Source organism: Crotalus tigris, unplaced genomic scaffold, assembly GCF_016545835.1.
Source record: "Crotalus tigris isolate CLP2741 ecotype Arizona unplaced genomic scaffold, ASM1654583v1 scf7180000019630.4133010339:1179603, whole genome shotgun sequence".
In the NCBI taxonomy this organism is placed as follows: Eukaryota; Metazoa; Chordata; class Lepidosauria; order Squamata; family Viperidae; genus Crotalus; species Crotalus tigris.
This window is the reverse complement of record NW_024097627.1, coordinates 334,622-354,946: the sequence shown is the minus strand read 5'-3', so window position 1 is coordinate 354,946 and position 20,325 is coordinate 334,622. Positions and strand designations below refer to the sequence as shown.

At 38.7% G+C, this 20,325-nt stretch overlaps 1 protein-coding gene across 2 annotated transcripts in view; it reads right to left on the bottom strand.

The window, feature by feature from the left end:
- The window catches only part of RFX4 (regulatory factor X4), a 92,716-nt gene that overhangs the window by 3,312 nt on the left and 69,079 nt on the right, over positions 1-20,325 (bottom strand). For both annotated transcript variants that reach the window (XM_039363905.1, XM_039363906.1), the window contains exons 12-17: positions 17,464-17,558; positions 15,367-15,484; positions 11,948-12,067; positions 10,194-10,355; positions 6,642-6,804; positions 6,112-6,250 (exon numbers count right to left, since the gene is read on the bottom strand). In XM_039363905.1, coding sequence (XP_039219839.1) covers positions 6,112-6,250; positions 6,642-6,804; positions 10,194-10,355; positions 11,948-12,067; positions 15,367-15,484; positions 17,464-17,558 — 797 coding nt within the window. The remainder of the gene's footprint in view (positions 1-6,111; positions 6,251-6,641; positions 6,805-10,193; positions 10,356-11,947; positions 12,068-15,366; positions 15,485-17,463; positions 17,559-20,325) is intronic.

The window sequence follows — 20,325 nt, the reverse complement described above, 5'->3', positions numbered from 1 at the left end:
CCTGGGGGCGACTCTCCTCCTGGGGGGCTGCTGATGAGGAGGGGGCCACAGGGGGAGGCAGGGCTGGGGTGACAGTGCACATGCCCACAGAGAGGGCTCTGAGTGCCACCTCTGGCACGTGTGCCGTAGGCTCGCCACCACTGTCATATACTATCGCATATTGTATAATTGTATGCAAACATTTAGGCACACCTAGTTACATTGATTGTTTTAATGAATTCCTAAGTGAAAAGCTCCTGATCTTACAACTAAAGTAAGGTGAAAAATCAAGCAAATTGGAGGAAGCTGTGTATTCTATTGTATAGGAATAAACCTTGATGTGAAAGAAGTTTTTTCATTCACAGTTTCCTCCTTTATTCCAGATCTCTTTTGCTCCAGATTTCAGGCCTACCTGAAACCTGTATCTCCTCACTTGAAAACCATATTCTTTATTTGGAAACGGGGAAAGGCCTAATTTAAAAAAAACATTTTCAATCAGACATATTAATATTTGATGAGATTTCTAAATGGAAACCTTATATGGACTTTTTTGCTGAAAAAAATAAAAATGATATGATAATTCGTGGGTTGAGAATTAAAAAATATGTGGACAAAGTGAGGGCTTGAAGGGATTCGTATGACATCTAGGAGGGAGGATTATAAGATTATATTTGTTGAAGAGAAGATCAGAAGACATGCTTTATAACCTTATTTTTTTTACTGTCCCCTTTTCTTTTCTTTTCTATTTTTTCTTTAGATTTGGCTTTTAATGTATGTAAAATTCTCAATATAAATAAATAAATAAATCATTTCTTGTATATCATTCATTGAGGCATGACACAGTGCACAATACTGGGGCAAGACCATGGCTTCCTAGACTATGGTCTGCGTTATCTACATGAAGGGCTACTGGCAAGGGATGGGCTGAACCTCACAAGAACTGGAAATAATATATTCAGAAAATGACTGGCTCATCTTATCAAAAGGGTTTTAAACTCAAATTGAGGTGGGAGGAGGGGCAATCTTCACGAACTTTAGAACCTAATTCCAAGCAAAAAATACTAGATAACCAATCACATAAGGAAATAGGGAGTAAAGAGAAAGAAGAAATGAAAAAAGAAAAACATAATGAAGTAGAGAGTGATGGAAAAGATGGCAACTCCAATTACAAAGTAGGAGATATAAGAAACATACCCCAAACCCACAAAAGGATTCAAATGCCTATATACTAACACTCAAAGTTTAGGGAACAAACAGGGTGAACTTGAAGTATTAGTACATGAAGGCAGATACAATATAGTTGCATTACTGAATCTTGGTGGGATAAAACTATTTCTTTTCATTGGCAGTGCAGATTGCCAGAGAAGAAAAAAGTCTCCTTAAACTTAAACTCCATAGATACTATGACCCACCATTCTCCGTTTTGTTAACATTCCGAGGCAAGCAAGCCCAGGCAAAAAGAGCTAATAAACAACTGTAAAAACAAGGGAATCAGGGACACAGTGAGTTGTTTCTCTGCAGCCATCCCTGTCACTCCCCCCACCTTGATGCAGCTGTGTTTATGAATGTATCATGAATATAAGAAAGAATAATTGCTGGAAAATAATATGGCATTGCAAATATGTAGTATTTTTACAATAAAATCTGTGATGGCTGAAGGCCCAGCATGGAAAGATTTGTATGGGTAGGTCAGCTAATTGCAAATGAGTCAGGGACTTCTTTTTCCTTCCAGTGAAGAGACTATTGAGAAACAATATTTTTAAAATCCGCCTTGGACCCTGCCTGCCTATTAACTCCACTAGTGAAGCATCTATTCAGGCTTGTTGGAGTGTCCAAGGCTTTACCATCTGCGCGGATGCCTGCCCAAGAAGCTGAATCACCTTTCACACTCTGCATCCGGTTTAATGAAGAGTGCTTAAGCACGCTGATCTCAAAACACTGGGGCCTAGTGATCTTTGCCTAGTATAAAGGCGACATTTGTTGGAGAGCTCTTGACAGGAAATTACCATTTTCTGGGTCAACTCACTTGCCATCCCCATGCCGTTGAACCTTGACAAGAAACACTGGCCCCTTTAAGTTGGGGTGACTTTGAGCTGATTATTGTTAAGGCTCTTTCTCTCTCAAATTTAAAATGAGCTCTAGTTCTTTCCCGTTATTATTTTAGGAAATGCTATTTTAAGTGCTCCACCACCCAACCAAGGTTGAGTTCTTGAAGATCAATCTGAAGAATAATCTTTTTATTCTTATCCTTCAGCTTCCTGGTTGATTATGCAGAATGAAAGGTGCTTCTGTTCAAACAGCAAAAATATTTTCCTTATAAATGCAATTCTTAACATGATAAGAGTTTTGTTCATATTTTAGAAAATTTACTCTATCTCTGATATAAAGCAAAATATTGCTTTCAAATATTTAGTCTTACAGAGTTGTAATATATTTCACTGGTCTTTTAAAAATGCACATTAGGAAGTATGGAATGTATGTTGTAAAATCAAGACATGATACAGATTTTTTTAAATTGATGGTTTTATATATATATTATTACAACCCTTGTTTTTCATGTCCAATATTTCTCTATCTTTCACTTAATATACAATATTATGGGATTATTAAAATTCAGCTGATGATTTCAGAAGATAGCCTTGTTGGTTTAGTGGTTAAGGCACCAGGCTACAAAGCAGAAGATTGTAAGTTCTAGTCCTAGTTCTAGTTGCTGCCTTATTTATAATAATAATAATAAAAATAAAAATAATAAAAGCGGGATTAAAAAACTCAGTTCTAGCTCAAGATACTGGCCTCCACTGTTCTGTTACTGCTCTCTTTTGGTGCCTGGAGACTGGGAGCCTGGATGGGGGACAACAGGCTTCTGGTGAACCATGGCAAAACCAAATGGCATTGGATGCATGGGGCCCCGAGATCTAGGACTTTGTCATCTTTAATTCTGGATGTGGTCGCACTACCCCAGATGTATCCCGTCTGCAAGTTGGGGGTTCTCCTTGGATTTGCAACTCCTGCTCGAAAAGCAGGTAGCAGTCGCAGCTAGGAGAGTATTTGTGCAACTTCAGGTTATGTGCCAGTTGTGGCCTTTCCTAGATCAGGAGTCCTTGCACTTAATCATTCAGGCCTTAGTCATCTCACAGTTGGACTACTGCAATGTGGTCTAGATGGGGCTACCCTTGAAGAGCATTCAGAAGCTATACTGGTGCAGAGTGTGACAGCACAGGCAGTTCTTGGGATCCCAAAAATGGCTCATGTAACACCACTATTTCATGAGCCACACTGGGTGCCAGTCTGCTTCTGGATGCAATTCAAGGAGTTGGTAATCACATTTAAAACCCTTGGTGGCATGGGTCCAGGCTACTTGAGGGATCATTTCATCCCACTGGGATTGGCCCACCCCACAATAAAATAAATATTGTACTGAGACTTGAATTAGCTCCATACAAGAGAGAAATTTGTCTTCTGAATATCATACTTAACTACTTAGGGAAGAATAAAGGTCAAAGTGGGCAGATACAGGGTGCTTTAGTCTGAGGAAAAGTGTTTTCTATTTGTTTTAACTGTGTTAAACTAAATAAAGAATTTTTACGTGTTTTTCTACTGGTGGTATGAAATCATGACAGAAAAGGCACACTTCTAGCTCCAATCAGATGGCAATATTTAGGGGAAGGAGCAAGCCTACCCTATTTAACTTGAAAGATGTCCTTAGGAATAGGTGGTCATATTTTAAAATGATTAAAGGTGATGATCAGCATCTTGAATTGCACCTAGAAGACAGTGCAGCCTGTGCAACAAAGGTGTTACAAGGGCAAACCTAGTCCCTCCCCCATTATTTTGTACATTGCTGCATCCTAGACTAGTTGAAGTTTGCCAGTGGTCTTTAAGCACAGCTCATTTAGAGCACTTTGCAGTAATCCAAATGGGAGGTGACCAAGGCATGAGTCACAAGAATCAAGGCCTCCCCATCCAGAAAAGGATGCAATTGGTACACTAGATGAATCTTTGCAAAGACCTTCTAGCTATGGCTGCCATCTGCTCCTTGAGCAGGAGATATTAGTCCCTATGGAATAGAATAATGCTGGAAGGAACCTTGGAGGTCTTCTAGTCCAGCCCCCAGCTCAAGCAAGAGAACCTATACCATCTCAGACAAGTGACTGTCCAGTTTCTTCTTAAAAACCTCTGGTGATGGAGCGCCCACGATTTCTGAAGCCAAGCTGTTCCACTGGTTAATTGTCCTCACTGTTAGGAACTTTCTCCTTAATTCCAGGTTGCTTCTCTCTTTGATCAATTTCCAACCATTGTTTCTTGTCCTGCCCTCTGGTGCTTTGGAGAATAATTTCACCCCCTCTTCTTTGTGACAGCCTCTCAAATACTGGAATACTTCCCCCTGAAGCTCAGCAGGCCTCTACTCTCCTAGCCTTCCATAAAGCTTTGGAGACCTGGCTTTTTCTCCCAGCACTGGAATAAAATGAGATGACAGCACTCAGAAGTTTGGCTTGGCACCAGTTTTTTGTTTTTAATATTTTGTTTAGTTTTATGTTTTTATTATGGATTTTGCATTGTTTTACCTTTTGTTGGGAGCCACTCAGAGTTGGTTATAAGGCAGGTGGACATGTAAATGTTTTAAATAAATAAATAAATAAAATGTTATCAGTTTTAATAACTGTACTACAAGGGACCACATAAAAGATTTTAAGAGCTGAACATAATCTTGGAGCCATAGGTTGACCACCTGTATCACAACTCATGGTTTATAAGTCATTACAGCTGAGTTCATGCAATAGTCTAAGCTGAAACCAAATGAATCTCAGTATAGCTTTTTGCATGATCTCTGGACCCCAAGACAAACTCCTTGTTTACAACTTGAATGCACATGGGTTATTTAGTCAGCTTCATTAAATCTTTTCCTCCCCGTTTGTTATGGTCGGCACTTGATCTTTTGCAGCTTTTCAGACTGAAAATAAGAGGTGGAGTATTGCTCATCATCAAGCCAAGAAAGGGTTCTTTCTTTTAAATTTTTAACAAGGCTCCTAATAAAATCATGGAGGCAAGTCTGGTAAATCCACTGGGTGAAGTAGATTTGCCCAAAAGGAAGCAAGCAGAGACAATTTTAATTTTAGGGTTAATGCCACTCAAACATTAGTGCAAAATCTCAGAGATGCTTTGCTGCAAGTTGTACTTTTTGTCCCCAAGGAAATATGACCGGCCAATGGGATACAAATAACTTCAACAAAGGGAAGGATGCAAGTGCCCTGAACCTGACAATTCTCTCATTCATGCTCCATTAAAAGGAAAGAAAATCATGTTTTGTTCACACATGCATTTTATTCTGCTCAAAAGCAGTAAAATAAAATAGGCACATCAAACCTGGAGGCCCTTGGAAGTTCCTCTTTAGAAGTTTAATTGTTTACTATTTATAAATATTGCAAGTACTTGTGTTTTCCCCAAAATAAGACCTGGTCTTATTTTTTATTTTTTGCCTCCACGGTCTCACCTTCGGCAGTGGCACCAATAGCCCTTTCCAGCCAGCCCATTTCTTCTGCAGCTGAAGGAAATGCCTCTGCAGCTGAGAATGGAGCTCCAACCTGCATTTTGCCATCAGAGGCCTTCTGGAAAGGCCTCTGCAGCTGAGAACCAAGCTACAGATTGAATCCGTAGCTCAGTTCTTGGCTGCAGAGGCCTTTCTGAAAGGCCTCTGATGGTGAAATGCAGGTTGAGGGGCACCGCAGAAGAAGTGGACCAGTGAGGCAGGTTTCGATTCATAGGAGGTCTGGCTGCAACAGTATGCAGGTGTGGGGTATGTGGGGCAGCTCTAGCCCTGCCTTAACTTGATTTTTAGGTCCGCTTCCCCTCAAAATCAAGCTAGGATTTATTTTTGGGATAGGTCTTACTTTCAGGGAAACACGGCATATAGCCTGCATTTGTCAAAACTGTATCAATTTTCTTGTTAACTAACAAACTTAAAATCAAATGAACAATCAAACACTGACTGGCCAAATGTGAAAAGGGATAGGGTTGATCTTATGGCCACAGCTACCACCCTGACTTTTTGAAACCACTTCTTGTGGCTGCCCTGATGGATGTTTCATTTAACCTAATGAGCTAGGACATTGACTTGGAGGGATTGACACTGACCTGTGAAGAGTTTCGGTGATAAGCTGAGTAATGGAGGGGTGCAGAAATAGTGCTGTCGTGTGGTAAAGTTGGATACTGGCTCTGCATTGGGTGGGAATGCTGGTTTCCATAAGTACCATAGTTGTAACTTCCTGTGTACCTGGAAAAACATAGAAGAATCTTGGAACTGTATTTCATACAACAATTCCTTCCCCAAACTGAGGCTAATTGGAGAAGCCAGTTTGGTCTATTGGTTAAGGCACCAGACTAGAAAGCTAGATATTATGAGTTCAATTCCCACTTTCACCATGAAAGCTAGTTCGGTAACCTTAGGCCATTCGTTCTCTCTCAGCCCAATCCACCTTACAGGGTTGTTGTAGTGGGGAAATAGGAGGAGGAAGGTGTATTGGAGATGCCGTCTTGAGTTATTTGAAAAAAAAAAGGTGGGATATAAAAAAAACCAAAATAATAGTCCGAAGGCACAAGGCTAAGGAAGGATGTTGTATGCTTGTTTACTCCTTTCCTCTGCAAAAAAAAAAGTATTAACCTACCCATGCTCTTCCCTGTGGTGATAAACAGGTATCCTGTGTGTCACAGATGAATGAGGAACATGAGGACTTCTCATGCAAGGCAGCTGTTGAGAGTTTTCAGCAGGTGATCCAGCAGCTGTAGTTACAGTGTAGGTGAGAGACCATGTATAGGACTGCATGGCCCCTACATAAAACAGAAAGAGTCAGTTAGCTTCTAAATACTTTATAATCTCTATTAAAATCAAATGCAAGAATACTCTATAGATCTTGTAGATTCTTAACGGAGGAGGAGGTAGTAAGAGGAGGAAGGGGACCTGATGATAAATGCTAGAATCCTAGGTAGCTGTACAAGTTTTGAGAGAAGGATTGAGAAAGCTTTGTGTACAGAAGATAACCACTGGTCGATTTCATAAAGTAAGCTGCTTGGAACTGTACACATTACATTTCCCTACTAAGAGAACAAAGGTGGTTAATTTTAGTACTGTATATGCCGGTGTATAAGGCGACCCGGCGTATAAGACAACCCCCGTCTTCGGCGCCGAGTCACATGCCTAGAAAGTCGTCTTATACACCGGAAACTACCAGTATTTCCGGTGTATAAGACGACTCGGCGTATAAGATGATTCCCGACTTCAGCACCAATTTTAACACTTGCGAAAGTCGTCTTATACGCCGGAATATACAGTAAATCATGATCTAATAACATGCAGAAAAAATATTTTCATGTATCATATTTGAAAGGGGTTAAAATGGCAAAGGAAAGATCCTCTCAACTGTTCAGAATATGCTCTTCCTCACATTAATGTTGCATAATAAGGAGCCATATCTGTGAAGGCAGATTCTATATATGAAGACCACACAGAACATGTAAGACTACATCAGCTGATAAATGCTGCAGAAGAGCTTCTGTTGAAGGTACAGATATAAAAACTCTGAAGTCTTGGTGATGTTATATCTATGTCCATGCAGTGATAATATAGAAAGTGTTGGTCCTTATTTTCCTTTCCCATCCAAGAACCAAAAAATTCCAGTCCTGCTTTTCCAGGGCATCTATAGCAGGATAGCTTTTTGTTTGTTTGTTCGTTTCTTGAGGCAAACTGTGGCAGAAATATGTTAGGCTGAAAAAATGGAAAAGTAAAAGTGACAATGTAAGAGAAGAACCCTTTTCCAATAAGATACTCAAAATCCTGGGACTTTATGCATGTACCCTGTTTATTGTGCCATGCTGTGTCATTGACAAATGGATCATTTCCACAAAGCGCACAACCCTTTAAAGTGGGGTGTCCAACCTTGGCAACGTTAAGACTTGTGGACTTCAACTTCCAGAATTTCCCAGTCAGCATGGGAATTAAAATCCACAAGTCTTAAATTGCCAAGTTTGGACACCCCTGCTTTAAAGGATTCAGTATTAAGAGTGCAACTGGGGTCAGACTGAGGAAGAGATGATTGTAAATGAATCTTTCCCTTGCAATAGTTAATTTTGTCTCCTATCAAATTCCAGAGAGGTTTACACTTGCAAATTGTTCCCAGAAGATGACTGAATAGGCACAGTAGCACAGGAGTAGAAAAATGGCAAAGGCCTTTCCTTTCCACCTTCTTCACATTAATATGCCCATTCCAAACAATCTTTGCAAACCTTTTTGGTAATCAGGAATTTATTATAGGCATTTGCATGTGGTTTTCACTTTCTCTCTAAGGCCATTTTCATTACCTTATGGAAGGAAATTCTGATTGCTGCAATTCAAAAATTGCATCTTACCATGTGGTAAGATGGGTGGCCAATAAATTTAATAAATAATAAATACAAAGGATATTGTAGCCTGAAAAAAGACTAACCAGAATGACCAAGGATGGGTCTGGGGCTAGAACAACAGAATACCAGTGATGGAAATTTGTTTCCATCTTTATTTCCTTCCATTCCAAATGTCTCTTTTTCTGTGCTTATCTCAGAAATACATTTGGTTTTCTTTTAAGATTCTTGGAAATAATTCTTTTGTAAAAACTAAATGGAAGAGAAGCACTGTATGGAAAGCAGGCTGGGCCATTCTCATTCATTAAAATCACAAATCTTTCTCTTCGTGTGTAAGTCCAGTTTCCCTATCTTTTGTGAAGGTCCAGATATTATGAGACCGTGCAAAAACATCAGTATATTCTTTAAGGGTTAAATTATTTTTGGGCTGCAAGAATTCAAAGCTGGGATGTGAGGAGTGTGTTCATCCATGTGTTTCTCGATCTCTCAGCAGCCTTTTGACCATGGTATCCTTTGAACAGGTTGCAGGAGTAAGAGCGTGAGGCACTATGTGACAATGTTTTTCTCCTTTGTTAGTTGCTAGTCCAGTTAATGGTAGTCCAGTTAGTGGGAGAGGTCACACCCTTGACCCTCATTTATGAGGTGCCTCAGGGATTGATACTTTCTCCCCTCCTGTTTAACATTTACATGAAATCTCTGGGGGCAGCCATCCACTGGTCAGAATCCAATGATCATCAATATGCTGATTACACTCAGCTGTAATCTCATCTAGGGTCTGCCAAGTGACGCTGTCAATGTCCTGTCTTGGTGTCTGGAGGCTTTGTGAATCTGAATGGGGAGGAAGAGATTCAGACTCAATCCTAGCCTGAGTGGCTATGATTTTTTGTCTCCCCCAGGATTTCTGGATGACTGGTGCACAATTTTGGGGGTCATCTTAGCTCAATAATTCAAAGAATATGTGTCAAGATAGCTCTTTGCCCAGTTACATCTGGCTTGCCATTTGTGCCCTTTTCTTGATCAGGAGGCTCTCCAAATGATCACTCATACCCTAATCCCCTCAGATAGACTACAGTACTGTGCTTTAAGTGGAACTATCTTTGAAGACCATTCAGGTGCTGTAGCTGGTCCAGTTTGTAGCAGCATAGCAAGCCTTGGTACGTTTATGTGACAGTGTTCCTCTGAGAGCAGCACTGGTTGCTAGTTAGCTTCGGATGCAACTTAGGGTGATTATGATCTATAAAGCCCTTCCTGGCATAGGGTCTGGTTATTTGAGGGACAGTGCTGTCTCCCATGGTTTTTGCCCATCTGGTAAGATTGGATAGATTCAGTGAGGTTTGAGTCCCCTCAATCAATCAACAGCACCTACTGTAACCCAGGTAACGTACCATTTCTGTTGCAGCACTGGCCTCTGGAAGGATATACCCCTCCCAGAATTCTCACCCTAATGATGTTCCAAATGTTCTAAAAATTGGCTGTTCTTCCAGGGCTTGGGCTAGAAAATCTGAGGAGCCTTATTGGTGATGTTTTCTGTCGGAGGGAATGTGCTGCCAAAAGCATGGAGTTTTCTATTGGTTTCTTTTTATTATTATTATTTTTAACATAAGCCACACAGAGTTGCTTAGATTTGATATGATGTTAAAAAGACAGATAAATTTTGCAACTCTGTGCCTAATAATTCACTGATACTACTGATGATCAGACAGTCTTAAAGAAATTACTGTATTTATCATTCTGTATAAATTTGGAGTGTAATGAAAACCTCTTGCAGTTTTAGGTCAACATTATCTTTTCAAAAGTCTACAGTTCTTCTTAGCCTTACCAACCTGTGGAAGTTGCTAAGCCAGCATACTCTGGGGACTGGCTGGTTATAGGAGAGGAAACGGATGGAACATCCACTGAGGTGGCAGATTTCGCTGGAGAAAAAGCAACAGGGGAGGGACTCGATGGGACAGGTTCTGCCACTGTGATCTCTTCTTGTACTTCAACTGCAGCCAGGAGAAAAAGGAGTAGAAAATATAAACATGAGAATTATATCCCAGCATTCTTTTTTCTGTATTTATTCTTTTTTTTTTTAGGATGCACATCTTCAATAAAATTCTAAGTCTGAATATTGCAGACTTTACTTTATCACAAGGCACTTTAGTACACACATCTGTCATGCTTTAAGAGAAGCTTTTCTGATGGGTCAGCTGTTCTCTCTCTCTCTGGCCGACCCATTGTTGTTGGGGGGGAGGAGAAGGAAGGAGTATTAGATATGTTTGCTGTCTTGACTTATTTGTAAAAATAATAAAGGCAGGATATAAAATAAATAAATAAACTTGATAATAAATGAATGTTAATTACTGTTGGTATTTATTAATAAATGTAAATAAAATTAAACCTAAATCAAATGAATTAAGTTAATTTAGCGGAATGCCTAGTTTTAAAAAAATAAGTAAATAATATAGTGGGACCAGTCCTGGTGCATTGAGAATCTCTAGTCTAGAATGAGAAATCTGGGTTTAGAGAGCTGAAGTTAACCGGCCAAACTATCTGGCTATAACAGGAGTTTACATGTAACACAACTGCAAGGCATCAAATTGGAGAAAACTGGTGGGAACTGTGATCTGGGAATGCTACTGCATAATAGCAGCTACATTTGAGAGTAATTTGGAAGCAACTGCGATTTTAATGTGCCTTTTTGATCCTGCAGGAAAGGACATTGTTCCTATTTTGCTAAAGTAGGAGGGAGAACTTTGTATAAAGCAGTCTCTAGAAAACTGGTTGGCACTGTTGATAAGACTTCCTCTTCTATGTCATGCACCAGCAAATAAGCCTTTAGTGCCTTTTGCAAAAGGGAAAATGCAAATATAAAAAATTATTGAAAATCAAGTATGACAGTAAAAGAATTAAGATGATAATTAGCGGAAAAAACCTCAGTGCTACCCCCTCTACCTTGGTGCCCTAAACATATGCTTATTTTGCTGAATGGTTAATCCAGGCCTCAAAGAAGATTGCAGATGCAAAACAGGAGTCCTTCCTCTGCTCTACAGAGATTACATATGGAAGGTGCCACACTCTTCTACTTGGGAATTAAAGCTTTCTGACCTTCCTATGAAATCAGTTTCATAGCTTCAAGGCCTCAAGCCTGCAGACTGAAGTGTTTCCTTTGCCCTGATTTAGGCAAGATACATACTAAAGAGTAAGCACATACCATATAGCCTTTTGATTTATAAAACTTTCATCTAGCCCATAATGTCCACAGGTGTTCTCCAGTCTCTAACAAAGACATCATAGTTTCCCCCCCCCCCCTGCAAAGCATTTTTGTAACCATTGAGCATTAACCCAGAACCCAGGGTACAGAAATCCAAAGGACGGGGAATCATATAAAAAGATAAGTCAAAGCCAGTCATTTCATTATGACTTATTATAATGTGTAAGCATAGTCAGGCCCAATCAATTTTTGTCCTTAGTACCACACACAAAAGCAGATGTTCCATTGCCACATTTTTTTTTCTACTATTCTAATAATAATAAACATAGACAAACATGGGACCAGTTGGGGTAGATTGATGTAACTTCAAGAGAGCCACCTTACCTATGCCAGTGCCACCTTTCATTGCCCTCATCAATTCATTGGCTCTCTCCTGGCAGTGGAGTGATTCTAACAAGTACAACACATAGTCATCAAACATCAGGTGAATAAGGTGAAAAGATCCTGGTGACAAAATAATGTGAGGAAAAAGTGAATGCCCTTTGCATGAAACTCATAGGCGTTTGCAGTCCTGCTATTAATCACTTAATTGTGAACTTCAAGCGAAAGAAAGAAACTATGGTACTCAAGGGAGGCACTTGGAATGATCTGTTCTGGTTACAGGCAGTATGAGAGATGCTACCAAAGACACAAAGAGCCATGGGTGCGGAGTTGCACTGCTCCTGCCTGCCCACCAATCAGTTGCTTGATAGACAAAAATGCTGTTTTTTTGAGTCAGTTTTGACTTCTGGCAACTGTTCCCTGCAGTTCTCTTGACAGCCTTTTCTGAAAGTGGCTTGCCAGCTCAATATTTCTAGGGCTAAAAGAAGTGACAGGGCCAAGTTTATTTAGTGGGTTAGGGTAAGACTGGAACTAAGAGTTGCTTGATTCTTTGCCTCATACTTTAACCACTACACTAAGCTAGCAGTTAGCAATAGAAGGAAATGTTATAAAAAAAAAACTGTTGTGGTTATCAATCACACTGGGTACACTTCTGAATAAACAGCAAATCTAGTACAATCAAGGAATTTGCTTTACAATAAATATGATAAGGAAACTCTGCTTTGCATAATATCAGTTTGCTGCTTTCCATAGTGCTGGTTCAGCTCTGTCACTGGGCAGTGTGAAACAGATCTCTCAACTGTTCTTCCCCAGCTTCTCATCAATTGCCTTCTAGTGAATGAAATAAATTTATTTATTACATTTGTACACTGCTAAATCTGATAACTGAGCGCAGATTGGAATAATGGCACCTTTAAAAACCAAAATACAAAACAGACAAATTAATAGCAACCTAACATGAAGAAAATGAGTGCATGTATCCTGCTTCCTCAAACTGGTAAAGTGGCAGAATCAGCTGGCAAGCTGGCCAGCTTCAAAATTTTATTTATTTTTTTGTTAGATGACTATCCTACCATCCATCCAAGAGCTCAGGGTGATGTAGGCAGCAGTTACGTTTTGCCCTACAACAGCGGTTCTCAACCTGTGGGTCGGGACCCCATGTGGGGTCGAACGACCATTTCACGGGGGTCGCCAAACAACGCAGTCCGCCATTTTTTTCCCCCTTTCCTTAGCTGTGCTACTCCCTTTTATTCTATTGGCTTTTGAAAGCCAATAGAATAGACTCTCTTGAATAGAGTCTAATTCTATTGGCTTTCAAAAGCCAATAGGAATTGTCCAGGCTGTCTCTGCCCTGCTGAGCCCACCAAAAGTCCCATTCTGCAAACGGTGCTGCACCAGTTGAGTAGTCCTCGACTTATGACCGGTTGAGTAGTCCTCGACTTACGACCTTTTGGGGGTCACGGCATTAAAAAGGTTGAGAACCACTGCCCTACAAGAATGACTTTGGAGAGAGACTCTGGCCCAAAGTCACCCAGGGAGCTTTTGCAGCTGATGCATCTTCCTGGTGTACATACAACACCTTAGCTCTGGCGTCGCACAGGCTCTCTCAGGAGTATGGCATATTGGTTTTACATGCGGAATGGAGGATGGACGACATTTGTTTTTTATCTCAGATACTAATGATAAAAGCCTGGTTCCAGATGTATTGGATTTAGCCTTTCTAATCAGCAGTTGAAATTTATCAGATATACAAGACACCAGATTATGGAAGATTGCATCAGAGGAAATAGAGTACCCCCTGGGGGGACTAGAGAATTGCCGTGTCTAGAATGACCTTTATAATAATTATCAATTTCAGGCAGAATTAATGATTGTATTTTTTCAATCTGATTTGATAATTTGATAATCTAGACTTTCTGTTATATATCAGCTCCCAAAGATTTGAAGCAAATGCAAAAAACAGCCAATCTTACTTAAACTTAGTCAAAACCTGGACCTGCTTGAGGACAACATTTTAATATGATTGCCCTTCAGTAAAGCCAAGATTTTTCTTTTGTTTCTTTCTAACCTCTCCTTACACATTAATATTTACCTCTCTTATCAAATAACTATATAATATATAGGGAGAAATTCAATGTTAAGATGCAAAAATAGCCATATCAACTTATGTTAAGATAATATGAAAGGACATTAAATTATTGTTTACACTGTGATTTTATACATGTTTATTAATTAATATTATTCAATGTATTTGCTTATTTTATATTAGTTGGGCTACTTGAGCTTCTCTGTTGCCTACATTAGGGTTATCCATTTTTTAAAATGTGAAAAAATATATTATTCTGATACTACTTCCTGCCTCCCTCCATGCCCACGTCAAAAATGGATGGGTTCACTTCTTGTCCTATGGAATTAAAGGATCCTTGATAGATGGCTGTCTAGCCTCTAACTGAATATATCCAGTAAAGGGGAAGTTCTCTGGATAAGAAATTCTACCATCAAACTCCTCTTTTGTTAATTTCAACAATTATCTTTTTGTACAGGTAGTCCTTGACTTACAACAGTTCATTTAGTGACCATTCAAACTTACAAGGGCACTGAAAAAGGTGACTTATGACCGTTTTTCACACTAACAACCATTGGAGCATGCCCAGGATCACGTGATCAAAATTTAGACACTTGGCAACCGACTCGTATTTATGATGGTTGCAGTGTCCCAGGATCATGTGATCTTCTTTTGCATGGACAAGCAAAGTCCATGAGGAAGCCAATTTATTTATTTATTTATGAGACTTATATACCGCTTTAAGTGCAAGCACTCTCTAAGCGGTGTACACCAGTAAGCAATGTATATATATATTTACATTGCCCCCAACAATCTGGGTCCTCATTTACCTACCTCGGAAGGATGGAAGGCTGAGTCAACCTTGAGCCGGTGAGATTTGAACCGCTGACCTGCTGAACACAGTCAGCTAAAGTGGCCTGCAGTACTGCACTCTAACTGCTGCGCCACCTCTTAACAACCATGTTACTAATTTAACAGCCACAGTGATTCACTTAACAACGGTGGCAAGAAAAGTCATAAAATGAGGCAAAATTCATTTAATAACTGTCTTGCTTAGCAACAGAAATTTTGGACTCAGTTGTGATCATAAGAACTACCTATATTATGTCACAATAGAAACTGGCTCTTTAGGTAGACGCTTAGGGTTGTAGAAAAAAAAAATCAGAACATCTTTTTTCTCAAAAACTATCATCACCATTATTACTACCTTCAACTCCATTGGAGCCCATTTTCTCCTTGAAAACAGCCACTCCCCAACCTTGTATACATGGAAAGGCATGAAACTTCTCCGGCCCCACTTTTTTTTATTATGGTGCAAAATTGCTCTTCCTCAAATCCCAGCAAAAAAAAAAAGTACCGAAGCTAGGTGCACTATGCAAAGTCATATCCCGAATTACTCTTGTGCCAAAACAGGACCACATCAAGAGGAACTGCGGAGCCACTTTCTTCAAGTAACCTGGCCTTTTTGCAGCTACCTGTCAATAAAAAGAAACAAGTGATCCAAGTGGGCTTACAAGGTATCATCTCGAATATATGTCAATATTTTGCCTAGGCTGCATTCTTGTAGGAGAGATGCCGGGTCTAGTACGTTGGGTTGCAAGGTAGCCTTTAGATTAGAGATCTTTGTTAACAGAGAATAGCATGAGTCTATTTAGCTAAAATTGCAATTGTTGCCAAAATGTGTCAAATCCGATTGGCACCGGCATTAATATTATTAGGCAATGTTGCATATGGATAAACAGTATAAGGCTGATAATTTAGTCTATATCTTCTTTGTCATATGAATCAGTTGATAAAACATGATAAATATCAGAGGTCAATATATACCAGCCAATCTGAAGATGATGATGATGGCATATGGAAGATTGCAATTGTGTGAGAGAAGTAAATGGTAAAAAAAATGAATTTAGACTTGAAAAGGGGGAAAGAAATACAGTAATGTTTTTGTGAAACTAAGGGAAAGGATGAGATACAGGTGCGTGAAAATGATCTTATGGAATAGAGGCATGTCAAACTGCCAGCCCACGGGCCAGATGCATCATATTGAAACCGCACCCACCCCATTGCCGGCAATGGGGAAAAAGTCGCAATACGTCGCGCAACGTCACGTGATGTCATGAGTTTGACATGCCTGGAATACAAAGTACTTCTGAAAATTTCAGTGCCAGTACCAGACTGCCTCAACTAACATTTTCAGAAAGTGAATACTTCCCATTTAACATTATTTATAACTTTGCAAATGCAATGGAAAGGATAAAACTTTTTATTTCATATTTCAATGTTATTGTCATTGTTCAAATCAACAAAGTTTTTTCCCCTCTTTTTTATTTTTGTTTTCTATTTTGGGATCCCCCTGATAGATTTGTACAGTGAAATACAATGAAGTGCTCCAGGTGGTGTCAGATAATCCAGGCAAAACCCATGAATCCAGATAAGCTCCAGGTAAATAAGTATATCTAGTCAAGGTAGGTCATACTGGAGTTCCAAATTATTTGCTGACTCAGTATGCTCTTTTTCTGTCCCCATTATAGTCTCAAGCAATTCATCACTTACAACTCACTTGCAAAAAGTTTACTATAATTACTGTGACCCACAGCAAATCGATCTGGCACAGCAAATCTTGAAATCAAAAACAGCAAGCACTGAAAGCAAACCAACCCCATTTGCTTATAAAAATATATTGGCTATATTGTTTAATGTTTTGTTTTGCTAAGAAATTGCTGAAATTGGTTGAATAAATAAGAGATGTGTCATGCTTTTCAACCCATAACATTAAAAAAATACTATTTTTTGATAAATTTATTATCAAAAAATTAATATGTTAGAGCAGGAAATATGATTATAAACTTGTTTTATTGTTACAGAACAGTTGCAGTTCTCATATCAAAGGTACATGGATATGAAAACTGTCCAAGTCACAAAGGGTTTCAAAAAGAAACATAACACGTGCCAATATTGATATTTCAAATAAAAAGAGTTTACTACAAACTCCTCACCCCTGTTCCAGCTACCAGCTGACTCTGAACTACTGTTCCTTTCCAGTTCTGGCCAGAGATGGCTGTAGTTTATTGGTAGAAACCATGACTTGCATGCAAAAGGTCCCCATCATTTCCTGACTGACTGAGAACGTTCTCTGTTTGAAAGACTGAACAGGTGCTACCTGTCAGACAATAATGGGGTCATTGAATCAGTGATCTGACTCATATATTAAGCTTCCTATATACCTGCATCACCACTTTGGCTAATATGCTCTTGACATCACCAAAACATTGTCTTCTGAACTGAAGGGGAAAAAATCCTCAAGTTTGGAAGTTGCTTCAAGAAGTTGCCTTCAGCTCCAGTTATTAAATAGAAATTAACCAGTACTGGATTTAGAACTACACATGTGGAGATTTTATGAGGGTTTATACACCATGTAATTAGCTTCTTTCATCCTTTGCTTCTTTTTACTGACCTTCACAACACATCTATCCACCATGGAATCCAGCCATTCGATGTATGATTCAATGGGTGACTGCTCTTCCAAAAGGTGATCAAATTCCTGATATACTGGCAAAATAAAACCCCAAGAATCCAAATCATTAATTGCTGTTGTCTCTTAGATGAAAGCAAATGAACAGTTGTACAAATTCCTCAGCTAAATTAAATAACGGAAAATTAATGCTATATTTAAGAAGAGAAAAGTTAAATTGTTTGTCATGACTATTCCTATTTATTTATTTAAAGTATTGATATACTTTATATAGTTGCCCAGCTTATAAGCAGAATCAGAATAGAGCTGGAAGGGACCTTGCAGTTTTCTAGTCCAGCCCCCTGCTCAAGAAGGAGATCTATACCATTTCAGACAAGTGACTGTCCAGTCTCTTCTTAAAAACCTCCAGTGATGAAGCACCCACAAAGTCTGAAGGCAAACTGTTCCACTAGTTAATTGTCCTCGCTATTAGGAAGTTTCTCTCTTTGGTCAGTTTCCATCCATTGTTTCTTATCCTATGTCACGTGCTTTGAAAAATAAATTGACCCTCCCCCCCCCTCTTTGTGGCAGCCTCTCAAATACTGGAATACTACTATCATATTCCCCATAGTCCTTCTTTTCTCTAGAATGGAACCATTCTCCATATATGTTTTAGTCTCCAGGCCTTTAATCATCTTAGTTGCTTTGTACTTTTTCTAAAGTCTCAACATCTTTTTTGTAATGTGGTATAACACCTCTGGTTATATAATCCTTCCTAGTCACATTGCCTATAATCAGTAGTTTTGCATGATTTTTTTGCTGTTTTCCAGTATTTTTTATCTGTAGGGAAAAGTCAGACTCCATTCTGAGAGTCATTCTTCCAAGACTAAATCAAGACTCTGACCCTTTAGAATAGAAAAGGTCATGCATGAAATTCATTTAGAAATGCATGAAGATGCTATTTAAATGCAGGACAGGCAACACCTTCTCATCAAGAAATGTTCTGTAGAAAAGAAGGAACAGTTATTTGCAATACCTAAAATACACTTTTCTGTCATTTCAAGAATGCTATAAGATGTTTAGAGATAATTGGGCATAAGGTTGCTCATAGGGATACATCAGGAAAATAAGCACTAAGCATGTTTTATTGTATTTTTACTTTTATAAATATTTTATTTTGCAGTTGTCCAAATGATCTTATAATACATATGAATGGCATCCTTTTCAAAATATAGCATTATTAAGTTGCAACCCCAAACATTCTGTCAATAAACAAATGTAGATATTTTGAATTATGCATAAATAAAATTCTAGTGAAAGCTGGACAAAAGCTGACTGACTTCTAGATAAACATGACTGGTGTGTTTCCTAACTATCACGCAGCCTTAGAAACATATTAAAAACCATGGGACCATGAGAGTCTGGTTGGATCAGGTCAAAGTTTTATATAAATTATACATTCTATGTAGACTGCAATTGTTATTGAGATACACCCTGAAAGCTCATAAATAGAACACAGGTTTTCTCTTCCACACTTGCTTTCTGCTAATTATATTTGTTACTGAAGTTATGCTCTTATGAAGTATTATAGTCATTGGTCATTCAAGGACCAGTTTATTTGCAGAACACCCTCTCCCTAAGAACACCTAACCTGTCCTACCAAATTGTATAAGTGGGTACATTTCTAGTCTCCTCTCCTCCCTTAAATGTTGCTAACCTATAGGACCTAGGAATTGTGCCTTCTCATGGCAGTCCCTGCTGTTTAGAAGACCCTTCCTTCTGAGTCTTGGCAGGCCCCCACTCTTTTAACCTTCCAAAAACCACTTAAGATCTGACTTCTACCCTATGCACTGGGATTGAGTGAGATTGAGATGTACTTGAGAGAGCCATAGTGGACAGTGGTTAGAATACAGTATTGCAGGCTAACTCTGCCCACTGTCAGGAATTCAATCCTGACAGGCTCAGGTTGACTCAGCCTTCCATCCTTCCGAAGTCGGTAAAATGAGGACCCAGATTGTTGGGGACAACATGCTAACTCTGTAAACTGCTTAGGGAGGGCTGTAAAGCACCATGAAGCAGTATGTAAGTATAAAGTGCTATTGCTATTACTACTTGTTGTGAGCTGCATGCAAGCTTAGCTATGGCGCCTTGGATTTTAATGTTTGGTTTTAATAATTTTTATTGAAAAAAGATGTTGTCTTATCTCTTGCTTGTAAGCATCTCAGAATTTGATAGAAGATGAATGGCTACATGAATTTTTGAAACAAACAAATATATTCTTACCACTATGGATTTTTCTAGTCCTTCAAAATAATCTAAAGTGGTAGTATCGGCACACCTGGTCAAAGTGAATTCCATAACAAATAAGTATTAAGCTACAAAATCACTCTCTCTATATATATATAAAAAGGTTTTACAAAAATTATGAAGCAGTGGAAAGAAGACATTTTTACTTTGAGCAGCTTGCTTTAATTTGTACATCTAAAGAAATGGTTTGGGTTTGCCTTTGTTTTTACTATTATGTTATGTCAGTTGTTTTTTAAATATTGTTTTTGTATTTTAAAAAAATGTTTTTAGAAGTTTTCTAAGAGAAAATAAAAGAAAAAACCAAGAAAAAGAGAAAAGTAATGCAAATAAATAATATTGATAAATAGATGAAGTTGCAAAGAAGTTGAACAATAAGCAGCCAGTATATCATTGATAATAAATTAACCTTAAGAAAAACAAAATTAATTAAATTATTTTTAAGAATAATGAAAAGGGTTTCAAAGATCTTTCTGAATCTCTGAGTTCAGTGCAGGATCTTCACTATTTGTTTTTTAAAAAATATTCTTTAAAAAGGGAGGGAAGCAAAAATAGTTGTTG